At 50.1% G+C, this 26,928-nt stretch overlaps 7 protein-coding genes across 7 annotated transcripts; 5 read left to right on the forward strand and 2 right to left on the reverse strand.

Annotated features, from left to right (window-relative positions):
• Positions 1-1,336: 1,336 nt before the first annotated feature.
• On the forward strand, positions 1,337-6,569 carry abcB (putative ABC multidrug transporter; the record flags this gene model as incomplete). The annotated part of the gene is made up of 15 exons (XM_043270058.1): positions 1,337-1,561; positions 1,660-2,197; positions 2,253-2,479; positions 2,544-2,823; positions 2,876-3,109; positions 3,166-3,944; positions 3,999-4,161; positions 4,226-4,567; positions 4,620-4,743; positions 4,795-4,866; positions 4,915-5,030; positions 5,086-5,704; positions 5,754-5,834; positions 5,892-6,266; positions 6,338-6,569. 15 exons carry the CDS (start codon positions 1,337-1,339, stop codon positions 6,567-6,569), a joined length of 4,407 nt encoding a protein of 1,468 aa, XP_043125993.1.
• A 623-nt stretch (positions 6,570-7,192) lies between these two features.
• Aspvir_006869 (nucleoporin Nup120/160) lies at positions 7,193-11,259 on the reverse strand (the record flags this gene model as incomplete). Its single annotated transcript, XM_043270059.1, has 3 exons — positions 7,193-8,349; positions 8,406-10,547; positions 10,617-11,259. 3 exons carry the CDS (start codon positions 11,257-11,259, stop codon positions 7,193-7,195), a joined length of 3,942 nt encoding a protein of 1,313 aa, XP_043125994.1.
• A 472-nt stretch (positions 11,260-11,731) lies between these two features.
• On the reverse strand, positions 11,732-14,758 carry Aspvir_006870 (RAD51 family DNA repair protein; the record flags this gene model as incomplete). The annotated part of the gene is made up of 8 exons (XM_043270060.1): positions 11,732-12,543; positions 12,597-12,664; positions 12,736-12,815; positions 12,905-13,154; positions 13,790-13,928; positions 13,994-14,588; positions 14,639-14,656; positions 14,714-14,758. 8 exons carry the CDS (start codon positions 14,756-14,758, stop codon positions 11,732-11,734), a joined length of 2,007 nt encoding a protein of 668 aa, XP_043125995.1.
• Positions 14,759-18,081: 3,323 nt separating this feature from the next.
• On the forward strand, positions 18,082-18,978 carry Aspvir_006871 (uncharacterized protein; the record flags this gene model as incomplete). The annotated part of the gene is made up of 4 exons (XM_043270061.1): positions 18,082-18,247; positions 18,319-18,347; positions 18,411-18,548; positions 18,610-18,978. 4 exons carry the CDS (start codon positions 18,082-18,084, stop codon positions 18,976-18,978), a joined length of 702 nt encoding a protein of 233 aa, XP_043125996.1.
• A 491-nt stretch (positions 18,979-19,469) lies between these two features.
• On the forward strand, positions 19,470-21,628 carry Aspvir_006872 (uncharacterized protein; the record flags this gene model as incomplete). Its single annotated transcript, XM_043270062.1, has 2 exons — positions 19,470-19,857; positions 19,920-21,628. The coding sequence occupies 2 exons, from the start codon at positions 19,470-19,472 to the stop codon at positions 21,626-21,628; spliced, it is 2,097 nt and encodes a 698-aa protein (XP_043125997.1).
• A 1,353-nt stretch (positions 21,629-22,981) lies between these two features.
• Aspvir_006873 (uncharacterized protein) lies at positions 22,982-25,614 on the forward strand (the record flags this gene model as incomplete). Its single annotated transcript, XM_043270063.1, has 3 exons — positions 22,982-23,692; positions 23,742-25,137; positions 25,190-25,614. The coding sequence occupies 3 exons, from the start codon at positions 22,982-22,984 to the stop codon at positions 25,612-25,614; spliced, it is 2,532 nt and encodes an 843-aa protein (XP_043125998.1).
• A 621-nt stretch (positions 25,615-26,235) lies between these two features.
• On the forward strand, positions 26,236-26,718 carry Aspvir_006874 (uncharacterized protein; the record flags this gene model as incomplete). The annotated part of the gene is made up of 2 exons (XM_043270064.1): positions 26,236-26,531; positions 26,610-26,718. 2 exons carry the CDS (start codon positions 26,236-26,238, stop codon positions 26,716-26,718), a joined length of 405 nt encoding a protein of 134 aa, XP_043125999.1.
• Between the last annotated feature and the right edge of the window lie 210 nt (positions 26,719-26,928).

Raw genomic sequence — 26,928 nt, forward strand, 5'->3', positions numbered from 1 at the left:
AGGCTTTTGATGCAGAATGAGGAGAAGTCGAGCGTCAACGGAGCAATGGTGACTTGGAAGCAGCTCTCTCGTACACCGATTGGACTATTTTTGTGGTATTTGAATCCTTCGTAGTTATCCATACATCGAGTCCAGCGATCAGCGATTACAATGCAGCGTTCACAGTTGTACTACTTGGATATGTCTCTCAATTCGGACCGGTACTGATTTGATGGTAGAATAAGTCACAGTAGACCCCAACCTGAGCACTGCATAATATTTTTTTTTTTTCCAGTTGGATCCAAATTGGCGGTTCATTCGCCATCCATCTCATACAAACCACCAAAATAAAAGTGGAGAAGGCTTCGTTTTTAGCCATATTAACCGCGTAGGTAAGAGAGTTATGTAAAGCAAACTAGGGTACCCCGGAAGGACAAAGCAGGCTTGACCTTATGCGCTGTTTGCCAGGGTCGATGTAATAATGTTACACAAGACTTGCCCTCGTGTCAAATCGGACATTTTGCCCACCCTGTCATATTGCTCTGTTGATGCGAGGAGTGGAAGCCCAAGAACTACCTCCGTACCTTGGTTATGGTACCCTCAATATTACGGGTCTTCACATCCACTCATCCCGCCTCGTCTCTTGATCCCAAAGAGGCAATATGTAAGCAGAGCCCTGCTAGTCTATCCTGCAACCTGCACCATTGATCAGGGCAGTTGAAAAAATCGACGAGCAAAAATAAAATGACGAAAAAGGCGAGACGACGGCAAGTGCCGCAAGTCAAATCAAGGAAAAAAAGAAATTATATATACATTAGCTCGAAGCCTCGACACTGTCGGAGCAAATTCCACCATGCCTCTGCATAATGATGGAGGTTCCACACAGACTCTTAGCCTGCCGCGCTGACTCCATCGATCGTCGGTGGATATCTTGGTTATTCTTCTTCAAAGTACTCCGTACGAGGTTAACGTAGTTGGAAGCAAGCCATTGAGTGTAAGGTAGGCCGGTGGCAAGACTTTGACTTCAGCTGGCCTAAGCAAGTAGAAGAACGCCTCGCAAAGCTACAATTCATCAGATCTTTTTTTGGTTCGGCGCAAGTCATACAGACTCGGCTATGATAGCCTTGGAGATGCTGAAGTACATCTCAGCGGGATCACCATGAGACATTTGTTGGCACGAGGAAACATCATTGCTGAACTCGGATCGTAAGCTCTGGGTTTAGGTCGAGGGATACTTTGGATCCTTTGGATCAGTCGATCATCCATCACTAGGTATAAGGCTATCTCCGTGCCATCAGTCCACGCGTTCATACTCAAGACCTCGAATGTAGATGGAACTTTCACCTAGATTGTAGTCATGACAGGATCATCACCACCTCTGTCATGCCAGCAGGTGGACAACACTCTGCACGTTCCTGCACTGTCCTGTCGAGGCGGTTTCGACTTCTCTTTGCTTTTTGAGGAGCTCATCCTGGGGATCCTGCCGTTGGGGATCGTCCTGATCATCGCACCGTTTCGACTCTATCATTTGTTCCGGAGACAAACAAAAGTTGTAGCCTCGTGGTTCTTGTGGGCTAAGATTGTACGTTTCTCCAACCTCTTGTTGTGTCTAGAGTGCAGTCTTTGGAATTTCACAGACGTTTGCTTATCATTTCCCTTTTGCTTGTTGATGCTTGGTAGACTGCGTGGATTGCCTTAGGCATCGTTCAGCTGGTCCTCACAGTCTATTGGGCGTTTCCAGCTGCGACCAGAACCCAGGCTTCAATTGCAGCAAACGCCATCACAACTGTTGGCCTTTTCATCCTATGTCTTCTGTCTTGTGCTGAACACTTGCGCTCGACTACACCATCCTTCCTTCTGAACATCTACCTTTTCGTCACTTTGCTCTTTGACATAGCAAAGACAAGAACACTATGGCTGCGCAGCATCGGCCAAACAGACGAAACAATTGCCATCCTGAGTTCGGTCACCGTTGGAATCAAGCTTCTTCTTCTCATCCTTGAGGCTGTGCAGAAGAGGCACATTCTCAGAAAGCAGTACTCGGGGTATCCTCCCGAAGCTACAGCAGGGATATTCAATCGCTTGTTCTTCGTATGGCTGAATCCGTTGTTTCGATCGGGATTCTCCAAGATCCTCGCCGTCGACGATCTTTTCGTCCTCGATAAGCAACTGAGTTCCAGACGACTGTACAGTACCTTGGAGACTCTCTGGAACAAAGGTACCATCCTGAAGTCTGACTCTCCGCTCATATAGACCGAACTGACAAGAGTTAGTCCCTAGGAAGCAACCAAATACGTTGCTGTTCATCTCCTTAAAAGCATTCAAGTGGCCTCTTCTCTCAGCTGTGCCTCCAAGAGCATGCCTGGCCGCCTTGAATTTCTGTCAGCCGTTGCTGCTACACCGATCCCTAAACTTCTCCATGGAACCGGTGAACAGTCACACGAACAGCATCGGCTATGGTTTGATAGGCGCCTATATACTCGTTTACACTGGAATGGGCGTGAGTACACGGGTCTTTCTAATCCACAATACGTGACCTTCTAACGTTGAACCGCCTACAATAGGTTACCATGGGCCAGTACCAGCATATGACATATCGCACCATTACCATGATTAGAGGAGGTGTCGTCTCGATGATCTACAATAAAGCAAGCAGGCTAGGTGTCAAAGATGCCGATCCCGCTGCATCCCTTACTTTGATGAGTGCGGATATTGAAAGAATTGTTCAGGGCTGGCAGACAATCCATGATATCTGGGGTAATGCCGCTGAAATAGCCCTGGCAATTTACCTGTTGGAGAGGGAGTTGGGCGTCGCCTGTGTGGTTCCTGTAGGAGTTGCTCTTGGTAAGATTTGCAACTCTCCAAGCTTTCCATCGAACCAACTGACCATGGCCAGTGGCCCTTATCGGATGCCTTATCGCACTGTCTTTTGTGATGGTTAGACAGGCAGTGTGGCTTGAAGCCATTGAAAGACGCATTTCATCTACCGCTTCAATGCTTGGCTCAATGAAGGGAATCAAGATGTTGGGTCTCAAGTCTGCCATCATGAAAAGCCTACACGGTCTGCGGCTTGAAGAACTAGACATTTCAAAGCGATTTCGCAGACTCTTAGTCTGGAATATGGCTCTCGGTATGTTGATCTTATTGTAGGGTGCGATTTTCCTGGCCTCTAACAGTCCAATGCAGGTTGGACCACTCGCATCTTCGCCCCCATCTTCGCACTCGGAGCTTTCTATGGTATAATGCATAGCAGAGGAGAGGATTCTGCGTTTGATATGTCTACAGCTTATACATCCTTGTCACTCTTTGCACTACTAGCAGACCCACTCCTGTCTCTTGTCATGGCTCTAATGACGTTCGTTGGCTCTATTGGTTCTTTCAGCCGTATTCAGGAATTCCTTGAGAAAGACGATCATTTCGATTGTCGGCTTAAGCCTTTACACGCTTCTTATGACAGCTTTGAGCCCAAAGCTTTGGTTCTCGTGGATGATTCGGACGCCACGCTATCTGAGACCGCTTCGGACCGGTCGATTCATCGTGCGACATCTGTGTATCACGACGCACTGACAATAAGGAATGCAACATTTACCTGGGATGACGAGAAAGAGCCTGTACTAAAGGGCTTAACAATTACCCTCCCGCGGGGAAGCTTCACTATGATCGTTGGGCCCTCCGGCTGCGGCAAGTCAACGTTGCTGAAGGCTATTCTCGGCGAGGTGCCATGCGTGAATGGGGATATAAGACTATCATCTGACAGCGTTGCATTTTGCGACCAGATGCCGTGGCATATGAATGCAACCATACGGGAGAGCATCGTTGCCATGTCAAGTTTTGACAAAGAGTGGTATGCAAGTGTTGTACGCGCCTGCGCTCTTGTCCAAGACTTCGAACAATTACCACGAGGAGACGAAACAGTAATTGGGAGCAAGGGAATTGCTCTGAGTGGAGGGCAAAGCCAACGAATTGTACGTTCAGTGCCCTCTGATACGAAGTCTTGCTAATATGATAAATGATCCTAGGCCCTTGCAAGAGCTGTGTACGCTAGGAAAGATATTGTCATCCTCGATGACGCGTTCAGCGGTTTGGACGCAACAACAGAGGACTACGTCTTCCACAGACTCGTTGGCGTCCATGGCTTGCTACGCAAAATTAACTCGACGATCATTGTTGCTTCATCGTCAGGTGTGTCAATTAGTATTATCGATCAATTTTCGTGCTTATACTGATCAGATACAAATAATTACAGCCAAAAGACTACCTTACGCCGATCAGATTGTGGTGCTAGACAAATTGGGCCATGTGTCAGAGCAAGGAAGCTTCAAGGCACTCGATGCTGCTGGAGGTTATGTCTCAAGTTTCGGATTGGGCTTGCCTGAGTGGAAGTCCAAAATCGATAGGCCTTCTGTAACCAACCTTGCTCAACCAAAGACTTTGCGGCCCAGCAAGACAGAGGCAATCAAAGAAGACCCACGAAGGCAGAGCGGCGACTTGTCGATCTACTTGTACTACATTCGATCAATCGGCTGGCTGCCGACGGTGATCTTCCTGGTGGCTATCTCAGGATTTGTGTTTTGCATATCTTTTCCAAGTATGGTGTCTGTAACTCTGTCTTTAGCGTCTCATGCTGACCGACATGACAGGCATCTGGGTCAAATGGTGGGCAATTTCAAACGAGGAAGACCCCAATGGCCGTACCGGATATTACCTCGGAATCTACGCAATGCTCGGCGCTGTCGGCATGCTTTCTCTGATCATCGGCTGCTGGTGAGAAAGCCCTAACTCCCAAACACGAGCGAGAACTAACATGCGTTGTAGGGAGATGGTGATCAACATGGTACCCAAATCAGGTGAAAGCTTTCATAGAAGATTGCTAGTAACCGTTCTGAGGTGCGTCATGATTCTTCATTCTTCATAGATGTCTCTAATTTTTGGTAGCGCGCCCATGTCGTTCTTTGCGGCAACGGATACCGGCTCTATACTCAATCGGTTCAGTCAGGACTTGCAGCTCATTGATATGGAGCTCCCAGTTGCAGCCATTAATACATTTGCCAGTAAGTGCGCCACGCTGTCACAAGTTTGGTAGCCCGCTCACCATACATTCTCTAGCTTTGGTTCTCTGTCTCGCCCAGATGATCTTCATGGGCATTGCTTCCAGATATGCCGCTATCTCATTTCCGTTTGTGATTCTCACCGTATACTCAATCCAGAAGGTATACCTTCGGACTTCACGGCAGCTGCGGTTCTTGGACCTTGAAGCCAAGGCACCTTTATACTCTCACTTCAGCGACTGTCTCAATGGCCTGGTGACTTTGAGGGCTTTCGGCTGGCAGAGAGCCCTGGAGGACAAGAATCTTCAGCTGCTTGACTATTCGCAGAGACCATTCTATCTCTTGTACGCTATTCAGCGTTGGCTAACCCTGACGCTGGACATGGTCGTAGCGGCAATCGCCGTCATACTGATTGTCCTCGTGGTGACATTACGAGGGACAATTAGCGCAGGTGACGTTGGCGTGGCGTTGTTGAATGTGATATTGTTCAGCCAGAGCATCAAGCTGCTCGTGACCTTTTGGACAAATCTTGAGACCCATATTGGCTCCATCGTGCGTATCCGCTCTTTCACCGAGACCGTCAGCTCAGAGGACTCGCCGACTGAGAAGGACGACGTGCCTCCCAATTGGCCTTGGGGAGGGGACATCGAATTCAAATCCGTGTCTGCAGAATACAGGTATGCGGATTGCATTCTAGCTATAGATACCCACTAACGCTATATGAAGACCTTCGGAACCAGTCCTGCGTGATGTGTCCCTGACCATTCAATCAGGAGAAAAAGTAGGGATCTGCGGGAGGACAGGCAGGTAAGTCCAGTCCAATCCCTAGTCAGACCGGGCCAATATCTAATTACACCACTCCAGCGGCAAAACTTCACTGATCATGAGTCTCTTCCGAATGGTGGAGCTCAGCTCCGGAAGTATCCATATCGACGGCGTCGACATCACGAAGATCTCCCGTCAAGAAATCCGCTCACGCATCAACGGCGTATCTCAAAGCCCGCTCCTGATCAAAGGCACCATCAGACGCAACATGGACCCCGAGGGCTCCCACCCCGAGAAAGCCATAATCGAAGCCCTAAAGGCTGTAGGGCTATACACCAAGATCCAGGAGAAAGGCGGACTCGACACCGACATCAGCGAGGTCTTCCTCTCACAAGGCCAACAGCAGCTCTTCTGTCTCGCGCGAGCTATCCTCCGACCAGGGAAGGTCCTCGTCCTCGACGAAGCTACAAGCAAGTACGTCAATATCGTCCTTCACCTCTGCCATCTCTACTCATAGGATATCATACTAACCATATCCACCACAGCGTCGACGCAAAGACAGACGAAATCATGCAAAGAGTCATCAGAGAGAAATTCAGCACCCACTCCATCCTAGCCGTCGCCCATAAACTCGAGACAATACTCGACTACGACAAGGTCGTTGTCCTTGACGCAGGCCGCGTCGTGGAATCCGGGGATCCATGTACCCTTCTCTCCACGGAGAGCTCCTACTTCAGCAGATTATATGCGAGCTCGATGGCGGAGGAGCAGCAGTAGATTGCTGACGTTGGCTGAGCCAGAGCATATAATGCGGGTTTCTAGGGTTTCGATGCCAAGTTCGGAGTACGGTTGGGAGTAGTATGGCCTACATGTATTATAAATTAATAATACATCTGAACATCATTGGCATTCGGATAACAGTAGGACTTCAATTTCGCATACATGCCAACAGTGACAAATAGTCTCCGTTAATCAAATTATTTAGTCACCAAGAGGAACCCTGTTTGCTTGATGTTAGCTACGACCAAGGGCCAAGGCAATTACGAAGCAGTTCACAACCAACGACGCATATCATCAAGACGAAATGCAAGCTGCAAGTATTTATTCCCACTCCTGACCATGACCATGACATGACAATGACTATGACTACCCAGTACAGTACTGCTGCTTAAACATTGAATAACAGAAACGAGGAGGTAGATGAGAAGAGGAAGAGAAAAACATTATCCATCCTATTTGCACCATATGTTGCAATTGCGATCAATCCAGGTCAGAACCAGTAAATAACAAGTCATGAAGCCCCATGTCTTTTATCCGCGATACAGAAAGTTGGATCTCAAGCGCGAAGTGCAAAGCCCGAGTATTACTCCGAGGAACAAATATTGTTCAACTCGGCGCATCTAGGCAAGGAGCATTGTATCATCATTATCTGCTTCCGGCGCGTCAAGGAGCCCGAAATCCCAATCGCCTCTTTCGATTCTGCTGACTCGGTCCAGCTCGGACTGGTACTCGCGACGGAGGTGGTCGAGGGTCACTATGACTCGGCGCTGGCGGTGGTTGTTGACACCTACACCGGAGGCCGAGGACTTGCTGTCTCTGTGACTATGAGGTTTGATGGCGCCTGTGCTGGAGCTGAGACTGCGTCTTGACCCGGTGGGTGTAAGAGAGGTGCTATCTGCATCGTCCATGAAGACGTTGCCGTCATCGTCCGCTTGGGCGCTGCGACGCTGGGCCACAGACGTCGAATCTTCCTTCTCGACGAGGATGTAGGCTTCGCTTCTGTCAACGCAGCCAAGTAGGTTGATCAGAGAGAGAAGCTCGTTGCGGATTTCCTTGCTCTCTGGGTCGTCCTCCTCAACCGTCTGCCGCGTATCGTCAGTATCTCTGCCTTTGGCTAGAACCAGACGATTCGACGGGCTATCTCTAGCGTGTCTTAGACGTTGGACGTTTCGGTACGCAATTTCGGCGGCTCCGCGATAATCATTACAGGCAACACGATATGCTTGTAGGATGCGCTGATAATCCGGTGTGGTGTCGGCCCACTTTGTTCCAGCTTCCAATAGAGAATTGAAGGACGTTTGCTTCCGGGCAAGGGAGACAAGTGTGTCATCAACATGAGTAGCGATATTTGGGAGGAGAGATGTGGGAAAGTGTAGAATCTGCTGAAGCCCAGACAGGCCTGGTCCAGATGCATTCAATATGCCGGTGATAAGAGAGGAGAGGGCGGATCGCTGCAGCGCATGATCCTCGTATCGAGACATTGCTGAATAGGCCTCGTCGAATTGGCAGGTCTTCAAGGACGCATAGAAAAGGCGCGAGAGCAGGTCGGTGCGCATGCTAATACGCTCCGGATCCCTTTCGTTTCTATTCTCACTTGCGAGCGCTTGCAGTGCAAGGCTGGCAAAGTCTGCAACGTGGGAAAAGGAACGTGCCTGTTCGAATATGGACAAGATATGTTGGAAGTATTTGGGGAGACCGTTGTGGAAGCAGTCTACCGAGACGATGTCCAGTAGCGTTGATGACATCTCATGCAAGTTGCCGAGAGGTTTACCACATGCTGAAATACGTTAGAGACGGTTAGAATTGGCGTGCAAAGTGAGAGTATATACTTACAGAGGAGGTATGCAGCCTTACGGAAGTACAAAGCCGCAGTGTCGAATTCGGACATCGCCACATATAAACGACCCTTCACATAGGTTGCCCATGATGTGGTTGCTTGGAAGCGCAGGAAATCCCAGGCAATGTCAATGTTGTTCTTCGCAATGAGATCGCACTGAATGTAAACCAATGCGTTCGGGTAGGCTACCTCCCCTTGGCGAGTCACCCAGGAAAGAACATCTCGAATGCCGAGTGTCAGCGTGTAGCTCTGGGGTAAGCCAATGGCTTGGCGCGGTTTAATATCAGTGGCAAAAAGATCCTCCAAGATAGTCACCACTCTCTCGCCATTGCCCTTGGGTGTGGAGTCTTTCAGGGAGAAGGTTGAGTTCGACGTGTCGCTGATGACGCTCGGAGGCTTGTCGACGCACTTTCGGACATTCGAGCTGAGCCAGGACATCATCTCGTATTCCCTCAAAAGAGATATGAGCGTAGCGAAGAGATCCCCGGCATCGAAAGTAGACCCATCCTCCTGCTGAACCTCTCCGTCCACGAATACCACGAGAAGTAAAAGGTCGGTGAGAAGCTGCCGTGTGCTCTCGATGGTCTCCTGGGCGCCGTTGACTGTTACTTTTACTCCGAAATGAGTGGGAAGGAGTTCGGAGTCTTTGCCGGGAAAACCGAGAGGGATCGTGTCAACGATGGTGTAGAAGACATCATTCGACAAGTTGTAAATATTCAAACGCTCATTCATTGCAGCAAGCAGGCCGTCATAAGTTTTGTTGGAAATCTGCTCGGTAAAGTCGCACCGCTCACGGAACGCATCCATGCGGTCGGGGATGGACGATGAAGGCTCCGCATAGACTTCCGCCTCAAGGGCACAGTGGCACGCTGCTTCGAGTTCAGGGGGGAAACGTCTCCTGAAACCGGAAGCAACCCTCAACAAGAACGATGCTTGTTCGAACAAATCACCAATCTCTGAGCCCAGGTTCCTGTGGCTCCACCGATCGGCTATCTTGGGCCCTTCTGTTCGAAGCTCGGAGCCTGAGTTATGCAGGAGCAACTCGGTAGGGCTACATTCGCGAATGACTGCACAGCTATCCGAGAAAAGCATCCACGGAACTTCGTTGTAGACATCATACGCGAGGCAAATCGCTCCGAATCTTCGCTTGTTGATGTCCTCCGCAATCTGCCAGAATTGGCGCCATTTGGAGTCTGTGTCTGCCCGGTACCTTGTAAAATCCATGTCATCCTCCGCATACTTACGAAGGGAGACTGTGGCAGCGACCGTCGAACAGAGTCGTTCTTGAAGAGGGGCGCTTTTCTTTGGTGCAGTAGGAAAGGAAAGGGGCCGAAGTGCTTCCTGATAAACAGACAAAGCAGTCTCAAGTACCTCCGGCGAGTATCGGTTCGGCTGTAGGAGGAAGCTCAACCACTTCTCCGTCGGGTCCACAGCATCCTCCGATGTAACAGCCGGCAATGATGCCTGTGTCCGCGTGTCCATGGCTGTAGACACCCAATTCGTCGCCCAATCTGTCACCAGCGTCTCGAAGCTGAAATGTAGTGTATACAGTTGGTACACGCTGTTATTTCTCCACAGCACCCACAGCTCCATGCGCTTCCCTTCCTCCATGGGCTTCACCTGGAAATCAGCGATACTCCAAAACATGCTCCCCGTTGAGTCCGGATCCAATGGCGTCAGTGCAGCGTCAGGAAAGAGGTCCTCGACGACCAGCTGCGACGTCAGGCCTCCTTTGACAGCCCAGAATTTGAAGCGCCCATCCTCGAATGGCGAATAGGTGACTATGTAGTAACGATAACCGCCATCCAGCGCTCTCTCCACATTAAACACACGAATGAACGATGATTCGGCGGGGTTTAACGAGTATGAAGCAGATTCCTGCTGTTGTACTGGTCGGTCCAAGAGGTCCTTCGTGGCGGCTAGTCTGTTCGTAGCGAGATTCCATATCTTCAGAGTGTGGTTCAAGCAAACTGCGAATGCATAGGTTTGATCGGATGTAGTGGCGATCGCATTGGCCGCGTTCACATCGAGGTTGCGTCCCTGGTATTTGATCGTGGGTTGCGCATGCCATCGGACGAGACCGCGAATCGACGCCCCCCAAGTTCTCTCGTCAAATGTCAAAGGAGTCCAATGTGAACCTTTCAAAGCACAGAAAAGTTAGTATCACACTACCTGCATTGGGGAGAAGGTGTCGGGAGGGGAAGTACCATCGTCACCAGCCCTCCTAGTCAGGCGCAGCAGCGCGCCGCTATCAAGGGAAATAAACAACTCGAGCGGACTGCTCGCATGTAACCGATGAGGATGAGAAAAAGCCAGAGGTGCCGGTGTGCACGATTTGCACCAGTCAGATACATTCTCGTCAATTGCTGCTAGTCGTCGAAAGAACTCCGGGCGCAGAGTCACCGTGTGTAGCTGCTTGGAAGCCGTGATCACAAACACGCTTAACACATCATGATCCTCCAAGTCAGCGATATCAACTCCGGCTGGAAGAATCTCTTCCTGGAAGTCGAAGCGTAATGTGATATCGTATTCATGATGCTCAATTCCTCCCTTTGTCAAATCCACGCACTGGATCTCCAGGACCTTGTTGTCATTAACCACCCGCCAGAGAAAGGTTCGGGGATAGACTTTGTGTTTCCGGAAGTAAATTGACCCTTGTGTAGCTAGGTATCGGCGAGAAAACTCCTCCTCGTCCTTCGCTGCTGGTTCTTCAGGACCGGCGAAGGATGAGGCTATCGAAAATCGGGCGCGGTTCCGCGAGCTCTCTTGGTTTGGAATCTGGATGTTGGCGACGGCGTTCGGCGAGTATGGCCGAAGGTCGACTCTTGTGTCCTTATAAATTTTCGCCATGGCGGATTGACACTAGACCACCTTCCACGGATATTTAAATGGTGATCTCAAGCCTCCATGGCCGATTATCGAGGCAGATGAAGTGTTGCGATTTGGCGGAGTTGAAAGGCGGAAGCTGAAGCTCTTTTGCTACTCAAAAAAAAAGCAGGGTCTTGGCGCGGGTTGCAGCAACGCGGCGTTAGTGTTGATCACAGATGACAACAAACGATCAGTTTGACTCAAATTGCATAGTTGCTTGCGGACGAATCTTTGCCCTTCGAGCTAAGAGATAAAAGTCTACCTATTTCTTACGTGGGCAATCTTTCAGCGGCTTAAGTGTCAAAATTCAGAACAGGCTCGCATCAATCAATTAAGACTCTCTGTGATGTACATTGCACGCTAGGACAAAAGAATAAGACCTATATGTATCTGAGTAAAATGTGAAGAAACGTCATGGCATCTTGAACGTCGTGGAAAGGTCCCGATAACGCGACTAATCATTCTCCAGATCCTTGGGGCTTGGATCTCCTATTCCATCCTCGTTGATGGCAAAGAGACAGTCACTTTCTGGTAGACATGGACTGTCATAGATCTTGCAAACTCGGGTCTCACCCCTACCCTTCTTCAAGCTCAATCTGGTCGTACTGGCATGCGCAATGATGTTGCCACCAATGGGCTTCTTCGGGTCGGGATTGAACATCGAACTTGGACCACCATCAACTTGAGCAACTACTTGGTTTGTAATGACGACGGCGATTCCAAATTCATCCGCCAGCCGCTGCAATGTCCGCATGAACTTGGCGAGATGCGTCTGTCGGGACGAGAGCTCACCACGACCGTTAAAATCCGTCCGGTACAACGAGGTGGCGGAGTCAACAATAAGAAGTGAGAAACGCGTCTCACACATCATTTGAGATGCCTGGTTGAGTAGTTGGAGCTGATGATCCGAATTGTAGGCTCGAGCATAGGCGACGTTGTCCAGCACCTCTTCTCCTACCAGCCCATAACGCTGGGCCACCGCTAATAGACGCACCGGACGGAAAGTTCCCTCGGTATCAATATAGAGGCACTTGCCCTCGCCTCCACCCATATCAAACGGCAGTTGACAGGTGACGGCAAGCGTATGGCATATTTGACTCTTTCCTGTCCTGAACTCCCCGAATATCTCGGTGATCGACCCCGTTTCGATGCCTCCTCCCAATAATGTATCTAGTTGCTTGGATCCTGTCGTGATCGATATAAGCTCGCTTCGTCGGAGGTGCATCTCTGTGGCGGTTGTGAAGCCCATTGGCACGAGTTTGTTGGCTATAAAGTAAAAGTCAGACAGAACCGATTTTCAGGGGACTGGGTTGGCCCACCCTCGACTAAGATTTTGGTCGCCTTCTGCTCTGAGATTCCCTTGATCTGTTCCAGTAATCGCTTCGGGCTGGATTATTCAAAAGTGTGAGTAGTTTTCTGTGAATTACGCGGGGCTCAAGTACCCATAGGAAGACCTACGTATATGCGATTGACTCGACTGTGTGATAGCCCGCATCAACGAAGAGCTTGATGTCTCTACTGGTCAAACCTGCAACTCCCTACACCGGCTGTATCAGCAAATTCTCCTTGTGTGTTGATGTAAGGGCACATGGTGTCGTAGTATTCCTCCCCCTCCTCGAGTACTCACCTCCAGAGCTGACAGCGGAGTGGGTGCGCCTGGGCCTGGCAATCCGCTCTCGTCATACTCATTCTGAGTCTCCATATCGGCCGCCATAATGTTGTCGGGGAAAGTAATCAAGTAGTGTGGGCGATTTGGTACTTCCACAAACCCGACAAATAAGTGGTCTTGTCGCGAATGGACGCGTTTTTCAGTCAATCCGTAGGTTTCTGCGTTAGTCCACGGAGTAATCAGCTTGAAAACCAGAGACTCAAAGGCACTGCCACGGATTATTCGACAAATATGACTCAACAGAAGACGCTTCAGCTCATTAATGTGGCAAATCGCCCGGTCGTCACTCAACTAAACAATAGGAGAGATCGCGGACGCGTCCTGACCATCACGAGGTCACGTGCCATGTCAGCCTGATGGCTGCCTCGGATGGGTAACCTCAACGATCAGATCGAACAACAGCGATAACATAGGTCGGTTGCAAATGCCAGATTTCAATACAACTATCGGACGGTTCCCTCAGTGGAGTACTACGAGCGTTGCCTAGATCTTATTGCTACCATCTCTGTGAACTGTCACTCGAGATATGAGATCATTAGAGGAGCGAAGAGCATTAATCCCGTCTCAAGGACTATTCAAGCTTGTACTATATAAGATACAATTGTTACCCTCGACTATTAAGGAGCTCAGTCATCTCAGTCTGGTATGTATGAGTGAGCGGTGGCATAATACACGAATGCGAGTTAGGTTTATCTGACAGAGCCGAGGACCGAGTTTGCTTTGAACATATCTCCGGGATACCTGAGAAGCTATACCACGTTGCTGCTTCATACCGTGTGTAATTGTTCTCACGACGCAGCAAAATGAAAATTATGGCTGTGAACGGTCGGAAGCAATTCTTACTTGTGTCGATGCATGCCATCGCGCGGTAGAGGCTTCAGCTGGAATTCCTCTTTCGGACGAGTTTGGATATTTTCCTCGATCAGCCTGCTGATCCTGCGCCTGAAATCTTCCGATGATTGCCCTCGACGGTGTCCTAGAGCTAGAGGTGATATGTTAGCATCTTGCAAAGCACAGCAGCCATATGATTTGCTTCAATGAACTCACCGTCAGCAACCGACTTCCGCTTGGTCTTTTCGGGTGACTTTGTTAGCCATGAGCTATGTGGGCCGAAGAATCCTCGTGATGATCGTCTATCTGATCCGACCGAGCTCTGGGACTCCTGAGGCGTAACAATATCTGAATGGATGAGCTGATTTTCAGGAAGTCTGTCGGAATCACCGCTGTTGGACTTGCTCCTATCCGAGACCTCCTGTTTGGAGGGCGCCACAGTTCGTCGAGAGTCACGACCAGCTGCGTTGAGAACAGACTGTTCCGTGTGCCAGCGGGATTGCACATCGCTTGCGGTGTCAGCAGCCGAGGTTTTATGTGTTTGCTTTACGACTGGCGTTGTCGGCCTGCTTGCGTTTGGGGTTGCAAGCTGCGCTGGACTTGATGTGTTGCTGGTAGATATCCAAATACCATCTACCTGGACACCCTTCTCTAGCGCTCGGGCCCCAAATGGTATGTCGCTCCCTCCAGTTGATACCGGACGTAGCTCGGTGCCCCGCTCTATTCTCTGATATGCTTCAGCGGCGGCATGTTTTCTGGTCATCCGTCGGTTATAAGCAAGGACGCAGAACGCGTAGATGAGGACGATCGCCTGTGAGATGATCAGTGCCGGCTTGCGAATATGGTGGAAGTCGATCCTACTAGGAGAACTGCAAGAACCTGTTCCATTTGCCATTAGATTCGATCACTTTGTGTCGTTGATCTTATCGAACTTACCATGCTCAGCTTTTGCCAAAGAGCCCAATCCACCCAGAACCGCATCGTGTATGCTTACTGGCTTCTCGCCAGTGAGATCTCTGGGTGTCGAGCGTACAGGCAGGACGGGTGCTGTGAGGCGACGATGACCGGTACCTACTCAATTCGATATTTGACCTCGCGGGTTTATAGGGATGTGAAGGACGTGGATAAGGCAAGGGACTTGGGGGAGGGATCTCAGCCTGCTAGGATGGCGTAGGGCAGGAGAGACAGAGCCCTGCATTTGGTAGCTAGGAGAGATGGAAGGAGCGCCGTTTGCCAGGAAGTTTCTGTTTGCTGCAGTAGCTTCCGACGTAGCACATAGTGTCGAGTCTACATATGATTAAATCCACAGATTTGTAGATGCAGGAGATAACATCGTAAGATAAAAGACATTGCTATAGCATATCATAGCTGCGCATCCTCTCGACTGATTATACTGGCTACAACACCCTATCAGCAATGATTCTTTATGTGATGACTATCAAGGATATTAAGCAATTAATCTTTCAGTCATGGGAAGTTACATGGTTAATGTATGAAAGGCAGTAAATAAATAGAGTCCGGTTGGATCAAGTACGGTGATGGGGAAAAAAAGAAAACAAAAAGAAGAGAGTTGCGGTTGTCCAGCCAAACAGCCAATTTCCCTGTAACGAGTAGGTGTCCTCCGGCGACGCCATCCCAGGGTGGAAGTGTCTCTGCAGAATTGCTTCCCTCAAGGGTCACTTCCATTGCTTAGCGCCTTGTAGCATCGTGGATTACTCACACGAGTACAGCGACGACCCCAGGATTCGTACCGGGCACCTTTCCCGCTGGCGAATGCCGCAGCAAGGTTACTGACTTAGCGGCGGGCCTTCCACTAGGTTATCCGTGACAGATTAAGGAAATTTATCCTAGTTGAAAATATGTCCAAAGCTCCATAACTATTGTTTGAGCCACAACAATCCCGTCTTCAATTATAATCAAACGATTCACCTGATTCGGGAGTATCAATATCTTCTCGATCCATGCGATTTGTTACAGCCTCTTATGTAATTAAATAATACTTTGTTCCTTGTACCGTGGCATTTCATTTCGCTTCGCTTCCCACATTACCAACCACCATGGTCCTTGCTGAAGACCCATTGACGCAGCACAATATATATTGGCCGCATTGTAATTAGGCCGTCATCCATGCCCACACCACTTCCAAAGCGTCCAGAATTCTGCACGACAGTTACCCGAGCAGCAATCGCTATCCTCGAAGCAATACCTGTGGTAACCGGCACACTCAGTATTATGTTGCGTGAGACATTTGCCGTGCACACATGTATGACCTTGGAAGCAGTCGAATGAACTTTTGCAACCCATCGCGCATCTCAGGAGGTGCTCGTCGCAAATATGCCCATAGTCACACTCCGCGCTGACCTCACACCTAGCTCTGTCCACCATCTCGGGGGGCCGATGACCGTCTTCATGAGGGCCTGTGAGATGTTGTATCTTGGATTTAGGATCGACTCCGTGAACAACACCCACCAGCAGAATAGCAAAGGCGACGCAGATAAATTGAGAAATGAACGTCATGGTGGACGTTATTTTGCGGAGTCACTACCGATATTCCTAGATCAGTACTATGATAGAGATGTGGCACCCGACTGAAACCATCAAACGAGTGAAGTTTCACTCACAGCAAAGGTATCTTAATCTCAAAGATCGAGGATGCCAGGTCGCTCCCCAAGTCCAACCTCAAGCACTCTGACCCTATACAGAGAGTTGGGATGAAGTGCATACACTGAGGTTCTTCCCTAATCCTAGTGTGCTCATGTCCAGATTGGGCAATTGCCCAATTCACCCTGGGTTACTCCATGGTGACTGCCAATATCGAAACCACCCCATGGACATTGGCCGTTCGCGGCAGTTAGGTTTTCTAAACGTCCGGGGAAGCTAGTCTATAGGCTTCACTCTCTACTGGCCTTCTGGATACACCTTGTCTGTATAATGCATATCCATACTCCGCATTAGCCGGCTCTTCTACTACGAAATACCAGTAGCTATCTGCCGTGCAGGCATATATGAATACACATCCAGACACACCAGAGAGCTACATGCATGCGGGGGTTACAATCGAGACCTGATGCTTATAGGAGTACCTATATACTCTTGCCCCTACTTGGATATTATCGATGCTCCTGTCCTCGTTTCCGTACTCGACCAGCCTGAGACGGAATCACCCTCCAGCCGAGATCCCAAATAAGGTGACTTCCCCTCCCTGGAGAAAGGGTCACTTATGGTAAATGACATCCGGGATACCATTATTTCTCAGTCCAAATTACTGTAAAGTTGCAGGCGACGAGGCAATGAATTTTGCCTGTCGATGAGTCGAGTGCATGGTGAATTCTATAAGGAGAATCTCGAACAGTAACCTAACCAATACGCTGATAACTATGACCGGAAACGATGGCAAGCGTCTCGTGAGAATGAAGTCGTTGAAAAGCAACAATAACATCATGATAGTATCACCAGCTCATGTATCACGTGCAGTACAAAAAGCATCAAAACTCCTACTAGTTACTATATAGTTACGTTACTACTACTACGTATAGTAAGTACTTACTCGTCGGACATTCATGCATAAAGCATATGGGTGTAATTTCCCTACCGAGACAGTACGCAACCGAGGTACTCCGTACCTGAGTACCTATGTATTGATGCAATTGCCACCTATAATCTCAGATGGTTTTGTTGATTCGAAGAGGCATTTTCAATAATGAAGCCACGAGGCAGGCGTGAACTACTTCCGAGGATCCTTACAGTTCAGTGTATCCACGTCCCGTACTCCTTCCCTGCTCCACTTTCGGTCCCTCCACTGCAGTCTGTACAATCAACGCTGGTTCCCGTGAAAAATGCTGGATTTTTCAAAGTGGGAACCAACCACTCCAATTGCAAGCGCAAACTGTAAAGACGTGGGGCGCCTAAAGTCGTACATCATGGGAGGGATAAATAATCTCCTTCCTTGTCTCAATGAGAAACAAGGAAAAAGGATTTCTGGGGATGCCGAATCTTTGACGTATACGGCTGGATTAGCAGCAAATTATCGTCCGATTTAGCTACAACTAGTGAGGGAGCGCAATGACTCGAGCCTTACTTCTGGTTAATGTGTTGCCGCTAAGATCGTCATCCAAGAAAGACATTCATAAATTGTACCAACGGGACCCCATTGCCGCCGATCATGTGAGATTGGGGGGTTGTTGCACTGTTCCTGTCCTTTAATCAATCAGATCCCCTTGCAGTTGCACACTTACACTCCAAATATCTGGGACAAGCCCTATATCTGACTACTTCCGCGATTTTGAATTAGATCTCATTCCAGCATGGCTCCGTTTCGTAACTTCCTGAGCAGAAGGTCGGCGGCCCCCAATGGTGGGGAGATCGAGAACATCCACGAAGACAACCGGGTGTCCACAGAGAGTCATCACTCCAATCCGTTGAGTATCAGAAACAGCTACGAAAAAGAACCCCCCGAATATAAATTGAGTGGTATGCTTTCATACTCGCAACAATCCCTAGCGCCCTATGACAGTCGAGGTTTCTGATTCCTTAATCTACAGTTGTCGACGGTAACGGTGCTTATCTGCCGGTAATTGCATCCCAACTGTTCTTGAAGTCCCAGGATTCCACAACTAAGGATTGTCAATCGCAGCCCTCGCCCCCAGAGAAGCAGAGTTTCTGGAAGAAATATCCTGGTCCGAACCGATCGTCAAATCATCGAGATCTCGTTGACGATAATGAACCCTTCTCAATATCCCGCGAATCATTCGATTCGTACCGGCGGTCATTTGTGAGTTGGCAGGTCACTTTATTTACCTGGGGCGTATGTCGGCTGACTCCGGGTGTTCTAGGATATTACCGCTCGCTCTCCAGTGAGCTACACCGACACAATGCCTTCTCGAACTTCACTAGACTCACGGTTCTCCCGCATGACGTCGCAATCTACGTCGCACACGAACGGATTCTCGAAGCCCGAGGCTATGGAAGAAGAGAAGTTTGAGGATGTGGGCCTTGACGACGAAGAGGTTAAACCCAAAAAGAGAGGCATCTTCTCTCGGTTTAGCGATTTCTCTGGCGAGTCGCAGGCATCTGGAAACACGAAACCTGCATCGCAACACCTTGGATTTCACATCCCTGGCAGGAAAAAGGGATCCACCACTCTCGAATCTGAGTTAGGTACGATCAGGCCACCTGTCAGTGCAGGAGCCGAGACCGCCTGAGATGTGTCACGCAACTCATTTATGAATAATTCATTGGGAATTGAATTGATTTTTAAGCGTCGGGAGAACGGATTCCTTGGTGTTTGACTGCTTTGTGGCAGCCGGGATTTGGAACCCGGGCGCATTTTGTTCTCTGTGTACCTATATTACATGTGCTGTATGCGGTATGGCCTTTTGTCTTATTCGAGAGATTCTGGCATATCCCCATGTCATTGCCTCGGTTTTAATCTGTACATGACATATCCAAACACATCTACCTCTCTATCTCTATGTACTCGTATCAAGCCTGATCCTTATCGGCGGGGAAACAAACAATGCAAACACAAGCCGACCGCCCTCGAGACAAAAAAAAGTGAACCGACTTTTCTCCGGCAGAAACAGCTCACGAAAATTTATCTAGCCAGCGGTACGGGGTATAGCAAAGCAATCCTTCCAGCACCCTCAAATTCATTGGATATTTAATCGCCAACACCGCCTACAAAGTCGACAATATGGTCGGCGTAAAACGTCCCGTCGATGCCGGCGACGAGCGCAATGGGAAGCGGAGCAAGACCAAGACTACGCCCGTGACAAACAAAAAGGCCAAATCCGCGCCAGTGAAGAAGTCTGTCGCGCAGAAGAGTTCGAAGAAGGTTGTCAAGTCTGGGAAGAAGGACAAGAAGTCTAAGAGGAAGGTAGAGGAGGAAGAGGAGGACTTTGACGATGACGAGGATGACTTCGATATCGATGATATTGCGGACTCGGAGGTTGATGAGGATGATGATGAGGATGTCGAGATGGGTAGTCCGAGTGACGATGATGAGGAGGGAGACGTTCAGGAGGAGAAGAAGCACAAGGCCAAGGCGCCCGCTGCCTCAACGAAAGCAGAGCCCCCGAAGAGTATGGTGACCATCTGAATTTTTCGTCTCGGATTACTTGGGCTGACATACTTTCTTTTCTAGATAACAATTCCTCTCGCGAAGCACATGCAAAGCAGAAGACCCTTCTACAAGAGCGAAAAGCCGCGAAGCCTAATGCCGACATCATAGCTCGTTCAAAGCAGCTGTGGGAACGTCTGCGTCGCAAGTCTCACGTCCCGCTTGAGGAACGGAAGAAACTCATTGCCGAGCTTTTTGAGATCATCAATGGGAGAGTCAGGGATTTTGTTTTCAAGCACGATTCCGTCCGGGTCATTCAGACGGCTCTGAAGTACGCCAACCTCGAGCAGCGGAAGCAGATCGCACAGGAACTCAAGGGTCACTACAACGACCTGGCCCAGAGCCGCTACGCCAAGTTCCTAGTTGGCAAACTGCTTGTTCATGGTGATACCGAGGTACGCGATCTGATCATACCGGAGTTCTATGGACACGTTAAGCGGCTTATTCGCCACCCTGAAGGATCTTGGATTTTGGACGATGTCTACCGGACGGTTGCGACCAAGCAACAAAAGGCAACGCTTCTTCGGGAGTGGTATGGCCCCGAATTTTCGATATTCAAGGATGAACAGGCATCCGCCGAGCTTTCGAAGATTTTGGAGAAGAACCCCGAGAAGAGGTCACCCATTATGCACTTCCTGCACGAGATGATCAACCAGCTGGTGCAGAAGCGGACGACTGGGTTTACGATGCTGCACGACGCCATGCTTCAGTACTTCCTCAACACAAAACCTGGCAGTTCGGAGGCCAACGAGTTCATTGAGCTGCTCAAGGGAGATGAAGAGGGAGATCTTCTGAAGAACCTGGCTTTCACCAAGTCTGGCTCGCGAGTAATGTGTCTGAGCTTGGCCTACTCCAACGCCAAGGATCGGAAGCTGCTCACTCGCGCTTACCGCGATACCGTCAAGGTGATGGCCGGAGACCTCCACGGCCACATGGTTCTCCTGGCCGCATACGAAGTCATTGACGACACCAAATTGACGTCAAAGTTGATTTTCCCCGAGCTTCTCAACCAAGGGATGGAAGAGGAGGCGCGCAATGAGGAGCTGCTCTATCAGGTTAACGACCTTACGGCGCGGATACCGATCCTCTTTCCCTTCGCTGGAGACCGCGTCAAGTGGCTTGTACCAGAGGTCGATCAGGAAGTGTTGAAGGAGATTCGGGAGATCCGAAAGGAGACCTCGAAGAAGGAGCCTGATGTCCGTCGCCAGGAGCTGGTCAAGGCGGCATCTCCCACTCTGCTCAGTTTCATAGCCGCTCGCGCCGAGTCTCTGCTGGAGACCAGCTTCGGATGCCAATTTATCGCCGAGGTGCTGTTCGACGCTGACGGTGACAAGACCGCCGCGCTATCGGCCGTTGCCGCCGCCGCCAAAGCCAAATCGGACATGAAGGACTCGCCTTTCTTCGGACGACTGCTCAAGTCGCTGGTCCAGGGGGGTCGGTTCAATACCGCGGAGAAGGTGGTGGAGAAGGTGCAGCCGCCTCTGAACTTCTATGCCCTGCTGTACGAGCAGATCAAGGACGAGATCATGACGTGGGCCACGGGAGCCAATACGTTCGTTGTGGTTGCGCTGACGGAGTCGGACGAGTTTGCTAAGAAGGACGAGCTCTTGAAGACGCTGAAGAAGGGCAAGAAGGCGCTGGAGCAGGCGGCCGCGGAGAGCGGCAAGGATGAGAAGAAGAAGGCTGGACCGACCAGCAGCGGAGCCAAACTGCTACTGGAGAAGATTCGATGAGTTGTTGTATATTCGGCAGGCGGATATTAAAAAGCATATTGTAATTCTGGTTGAATCGTACATGGGACTGGCCGATCTGTTTTGGATCTTTCTTATATCGCCATATATCAAGGATTTTTGTACAGGGTCTATCATTACTACTAGGGCCAATCAAAAGCATGATATTCAACTGCAGCAGTCTCCCGACTCACAATGGAGTCGTGCCTCTTTCTCTGAAGTGGCCAGACAGTTGACACGTCCAAAACTCGATGCAATTAAGCTTGAGGTTACCACATGGCAATGAGTTAGACGGTCGATTTAACTTCATTACAAGGTTTACATTAGATGCTTAATGCTTCGAGACCTTACGACTCAGACTCAGGAGATATCCAAATACAGCCTCGATAGAGTAGATAGATAGATAGATAGATAGATAGATAGAGGGGAGTAAGAGCGGAACCAGCGGAGAGGCATCCATGGGCCGTGGTTCAGGGGTAACAGACTAACAGTCAGTAAAGTAAACAAACTAAAACGGCATCTATCTAGAACAATCTAATTGACGATGATCTTTATTTCCTGCATGTTGACCATAGACCATAGTGCCATGGACACTGTTTCTTCCTGATGAAGATACAGCTGCAGCTACAGCTACAGCATGTCTACTTTTGAGTAAAGTCATGGTATGACTTCAACACCGTCATTATGACCCACAACATATCTACATGTTTGCTCTCCCGTTAAGGAGTCCTCTTTTCCATGCCCAACTGTTTCAAGCGAAATTGGATTTAAATTTGTCCTGAACGGCCGACGATCTAACAGGCACGGATCCCTGCCTCTTTGGGCCTGGCTGCAAAAAAGAATGGACTCTCCTAAGGCCTTTTAGGACGATTACTATCTATGATACTCTCCATCTAACTAACTAACTAGGTACTAGACTTTTTGACTTTTGACTTCGTTCAGGGTTATTGGAGAAAAAAGAAAGACAGCCATGTCGTCTCCCTCCCAATCCGTCACGCCTACGACATTTCTTTTTTGTCTTGTCTTCCTTGCTTCCTTTGCGAACCATTTCTCTCGTCATTAATTCTTAATCCTAATTTGTAAATTCCGCCTTTCTCTGTCGCCCCGTCGAAGCGGATCAATTACTGTCTCGGAACTGGTTCGCGCCTGCATAGACGGATCAGGATCAGGATCGCATTGCCAATTTGCCATCCCTTTCATTCATTTCAACCTGCAGGTTCTGGGTTGAAACGCTCGCCTGTCGATCCCAGATGGCCTTATGTTGAGATAACTGGTCTTCAACCGTGGACTCATCGCCGACCGCTCTCCAGTTCTACACCGTCCCCCCGACCTGAAAATTACCCCATCACTAAATCAATGCTGGATAGTGCATCCTCTGGGCGCAATGCCCGGCAGCATCGACATCAACAGTCTCCCCCGATCATCCCACCGTCCCCCACGTTATCGAATCCAGATATGATCCTGCCATTCGACGAAGGCGAGCGCGAGTCCTCCACCCCCTCTCCGCCATTCAACTTGCCCTCCTTTTCCCATCTCCAAGCATTCTACGTGAATAAACCCCTGCCGAGTTTACCCGGCACCGATAACTCGCATGGCGCACCCTATGGTCCCTCCGTGCGGCCGCAGAAGAAGAACTTTCCGCGACACACGTGGCTGCAGGATAGTCGCGACGCGAGTCGTCGTCTTTCGGACATCGGGGAGGAAGATACCGGGTCGTCGCCGCGCAAGGGGGACGGTTCTGGGAATCTGAGTCCGGCATCGCATGGTTCCGCACCGAGATTGGCTAGTTCTCCTGTATTGTATGGGTGCGGGGAGAAGGAGACGAGAGCCCAGAAGGCGTGGAGTAGCTCTTCTGGGTCAACAATCAGCGCTGTAAGCGTGAGTGAGCCGCCGCTGCAGGAGATGACTAAGAACAACGCGGATGGGCCGTCGGGGGCTTTGGACAGTGAGGAAGTTCCGGGCGTGATGTCGGTTGCCCAGCAGAAGGGACCAGATGATGAGTTGTCATCGGCCATCTTGGAAAGTGAAGCGGAGCGCATCCTCGAAAATGCCAAGAAGAAACTCACGGTGCGTTGTGCAGTCAGCGACGAAATGTTCTGGACTAACCTGGCTGCAGCTCATGGAAGGAAACCTCACCCGTGCCCGATCGTCGATACGGTTGTCGCCCTCGCTTTCACCCTCACCATCGCCGGCTGCTGGCACTCAGCCATCGGGACTCGGGCAGCCCGTCGGGGGTTTATACCAGTCGATCTCCCGAGCGGACCGCAGGGTTTCGGCGCTGCGCCCTCGGTCGACGTACACCTCGTCGCAAGATTCGGCCAACAACGGACATTCGCGGGTTTACAGTGAAACCAACTTACCGTCAACAGCGCCGTCCGAGCCGCCGACTACCGGGCCTAGTTTGTCACGATCCATGAGCGCCATGGGATCGAGCACTTCCTCCAATTTTCACAATGATGAACGGTCATTTCACTATGACACAACCCGGGCTTATCTCACTCATCGTGCCTCTGTCTCATCAATGCAACCACCGGGCTCGATTCAACGCGCACACTCTGTCAAACAGAGTGGGAACGACTCCGAGACGCCGAAGGGCCTAGGTATCACAAGCCCCGACGTGGAATCTGAGAAAACGTACAAATATGAAGAATTCAACTCTGAGCATCCCCCTCACGATCCTCCCTCTCGCGCACAGTCGCAGCTTCAGGTGCGAGATCTCCAGGACCAGATGAAGGGGCTCCACATCAAGATTTCCAGTCTGAAGGTCAAAGCTCAAGAGGACAATCTCCGGCGGCGAAGCCTGCAGAGCTTGAGGACGCCGAGTCCGTTCACCGAGGGGGACCAGTGGTATCCGAGCGCGTTGGAACTCAAGAACAGCAATGGGAGTCTCCGGTCAAATCAGGGACGTGGGCGTACTGAGGCACAGGAGAACCATCACCACCAGGAACGTCAGGAACCTGAGACCGTAAGAAATGGATTTACGCACGACCAGAGAAACCATCGTACCGAGCAACCAGAATCAAAGCTTCAGCGAAAGCCGAGTGCTGCTTCTCATGCTGTTTCGCTCAATGAGAGCCTCTATGAGGATGCAGAGGAGGGGGAGTACGACAGGGACAGTTCCTCGGGGTCGGACATTGACCGTGAAGCTTTGGAGGAGATACTTCGCGAGCCCCTGGACGACGAGGACTTGGAAGAGTCTTTGGAGGCCTTTCCAGCTGTGCCTCAGCATACCGAAATGACACCGCACGAGGAGCGCGAGGACGCGTTTGATTATGAGCATTTCATACTTCACAGCGCCTTGGGCAATTACTCGCGCAGCAAACTGCGCCGCACCAGCAATGTGTCGACCTCGTCCGTCGAAACCACACGACCCTACCATGAAGCTTCGGGGACTCGCCATTCACGGTCTGACAGTACGGCCTCCTTGTCCACCATTGCAACGTTTGCCACAGCCATCGAGGGCGACGACGATATCGAGAGTGTTCTCTACTGGGACAAGAAGTTCAACGACGGTAGGTCTTCGAGCTAGCTAAAGGAGAAGTCAGTAGTCACTAACGTCAGCAGAACTGCGGAGCCGTCAGCGCTATACTGAGCCTGCACAACCGGCTAGCGATTCGGCATCCATGGGGACACCCCGTGCTTCACGAAAGCAGGCGCACCACAGCGGGACCATGAATGGAACGGACGCCTCGTCGAGAACCTTTTCTCCTGTTCAGCGGTCAGATTCGGCCACGAGCTCCATCGTCTCCTCGCTTGTGTCGACAGTGCGCGCTGCGTCAAGCCCTCACCCGAATACACAGCCCGGGAAATCTGGACTCAACAACGATGATACTCGGCTCTTGGAGCAATTGTTTCAAAGCCTGGGGAAGGTCTGTGTGGACCTACAGACGCTTACTGCCTCTGCCGAGCCTGATCCGAAGAGGGAGCGGGTCTTGCGACGGCGGTTGGACGCGGCTCGGAGGGTGTTGGATGGCGAGCTTGACGCTTGATTTTGCTGGAAGTAGATTCAGCGGCACCGAGACATGTGGATGATGATTGATTATGTTGCTGGGTGGCCTGTCTCGACTTGCATTTGCGATGGTTCGAGGCGTTTTCATGATACCCTTTGTCTTGAACTTGCGCTGTATATATTACTTCTATGTCCACTGGCATAATGCTTAGTCTCTCTCAACTGATGTTTATGCATCGAATCGTACTTATATCAGATGTATCAATCATCCTCAAATCTAAAACGCCTTTATACAGTGATTGTCATGATCATTGATGCTCCGTAGTATTGTTATCAATCAAGAACCCCACTAAACACGTGGGCTCGACGCGTATCAACGCGCCTAACCCCGCCAAACATCCATTTATGCTTGAGACAATCGATGGTTTATGGATTGGATAATCAGATTATTCTCGAATCACAAATCCACTATGGTCATATAAGGGGTAATTCCGGACTCAGTCATTTCGAGCTTATCGCCTGAGTCGAGCTCTGCGGCTCGACACACCCCTATACAGAGCGTACATATTGTCAACATTGAATGATATTAATGCAGAAAGTCATTCACTCGCGCACGAACGCACCCAACAACAACACCATCCACCACCCGTGAATATAGACCATGGACCTCGATCCCACCCTCATCAAATCAACCAACTCAACAACAAGCCTACGCAGCTTCAGCGCCAGAGACAACAACACAAACACAATGAATCCAGCGCGCCTCTCGCGCCGCCTCCTCATCTTCCAGGAAGCCCGCAACCCAAGCAACATGAGCGAAATCGTCTATCTCCCCGTCAACAAACTGGGCCTGCCCATCTGCGGCCCCGGGCCAGAGTTGCCCTCCATCCTGGAACTCCCCTTGCGGATTCTGAGGGCGTTTACGGAGATTTTCAACCAGCCTAAGTATAAGGGGTGGTATGTTTCCTCTCTTTTGCTATACCTTCCTTATACATATATGTATATCTATATAGGCAGGACTGATGCTACTGACAGGGCGGTTCTGGCGGCTGGCCCATACCATGATACCTCGGAAGAGGGCAAGTATTATGCTGTGTTGCTGGAGCAGACCCACAGTCATACTCGGGAGGAGGGTATATCGTGATGATCTGGATGGTGGATTGTATACTTATTGTATGCTATGACGATGTGATGATTTGTATCCCCTTTGTACGTTGTAGTTGGATAAGACCGAGTCCGTTCACTCCGTGTTATGCGTAATGCATCATTCACGATCTTATATCTCTGTCCTCTATCCCACCGCTATGGTCAACAATCGCCAACATGACTACGTCCTCTACAAAACAACACCGGT

The sequence above is a fragment of the Aspergillus viridinutans genome (genome assembly GCF_018404265.1).
Source record: "Aspergillus viridinutans IFM 47045 DNA, scaffold_4, whole genome shotgun sequence".
NCBI classification, from domain to species: Eukaryota; Fungi; Ascomycota; class Eurotiomycetes; order Eurotiales; family Aspergillaceae; genus Aspergillus; species Aspergillus viridinutans.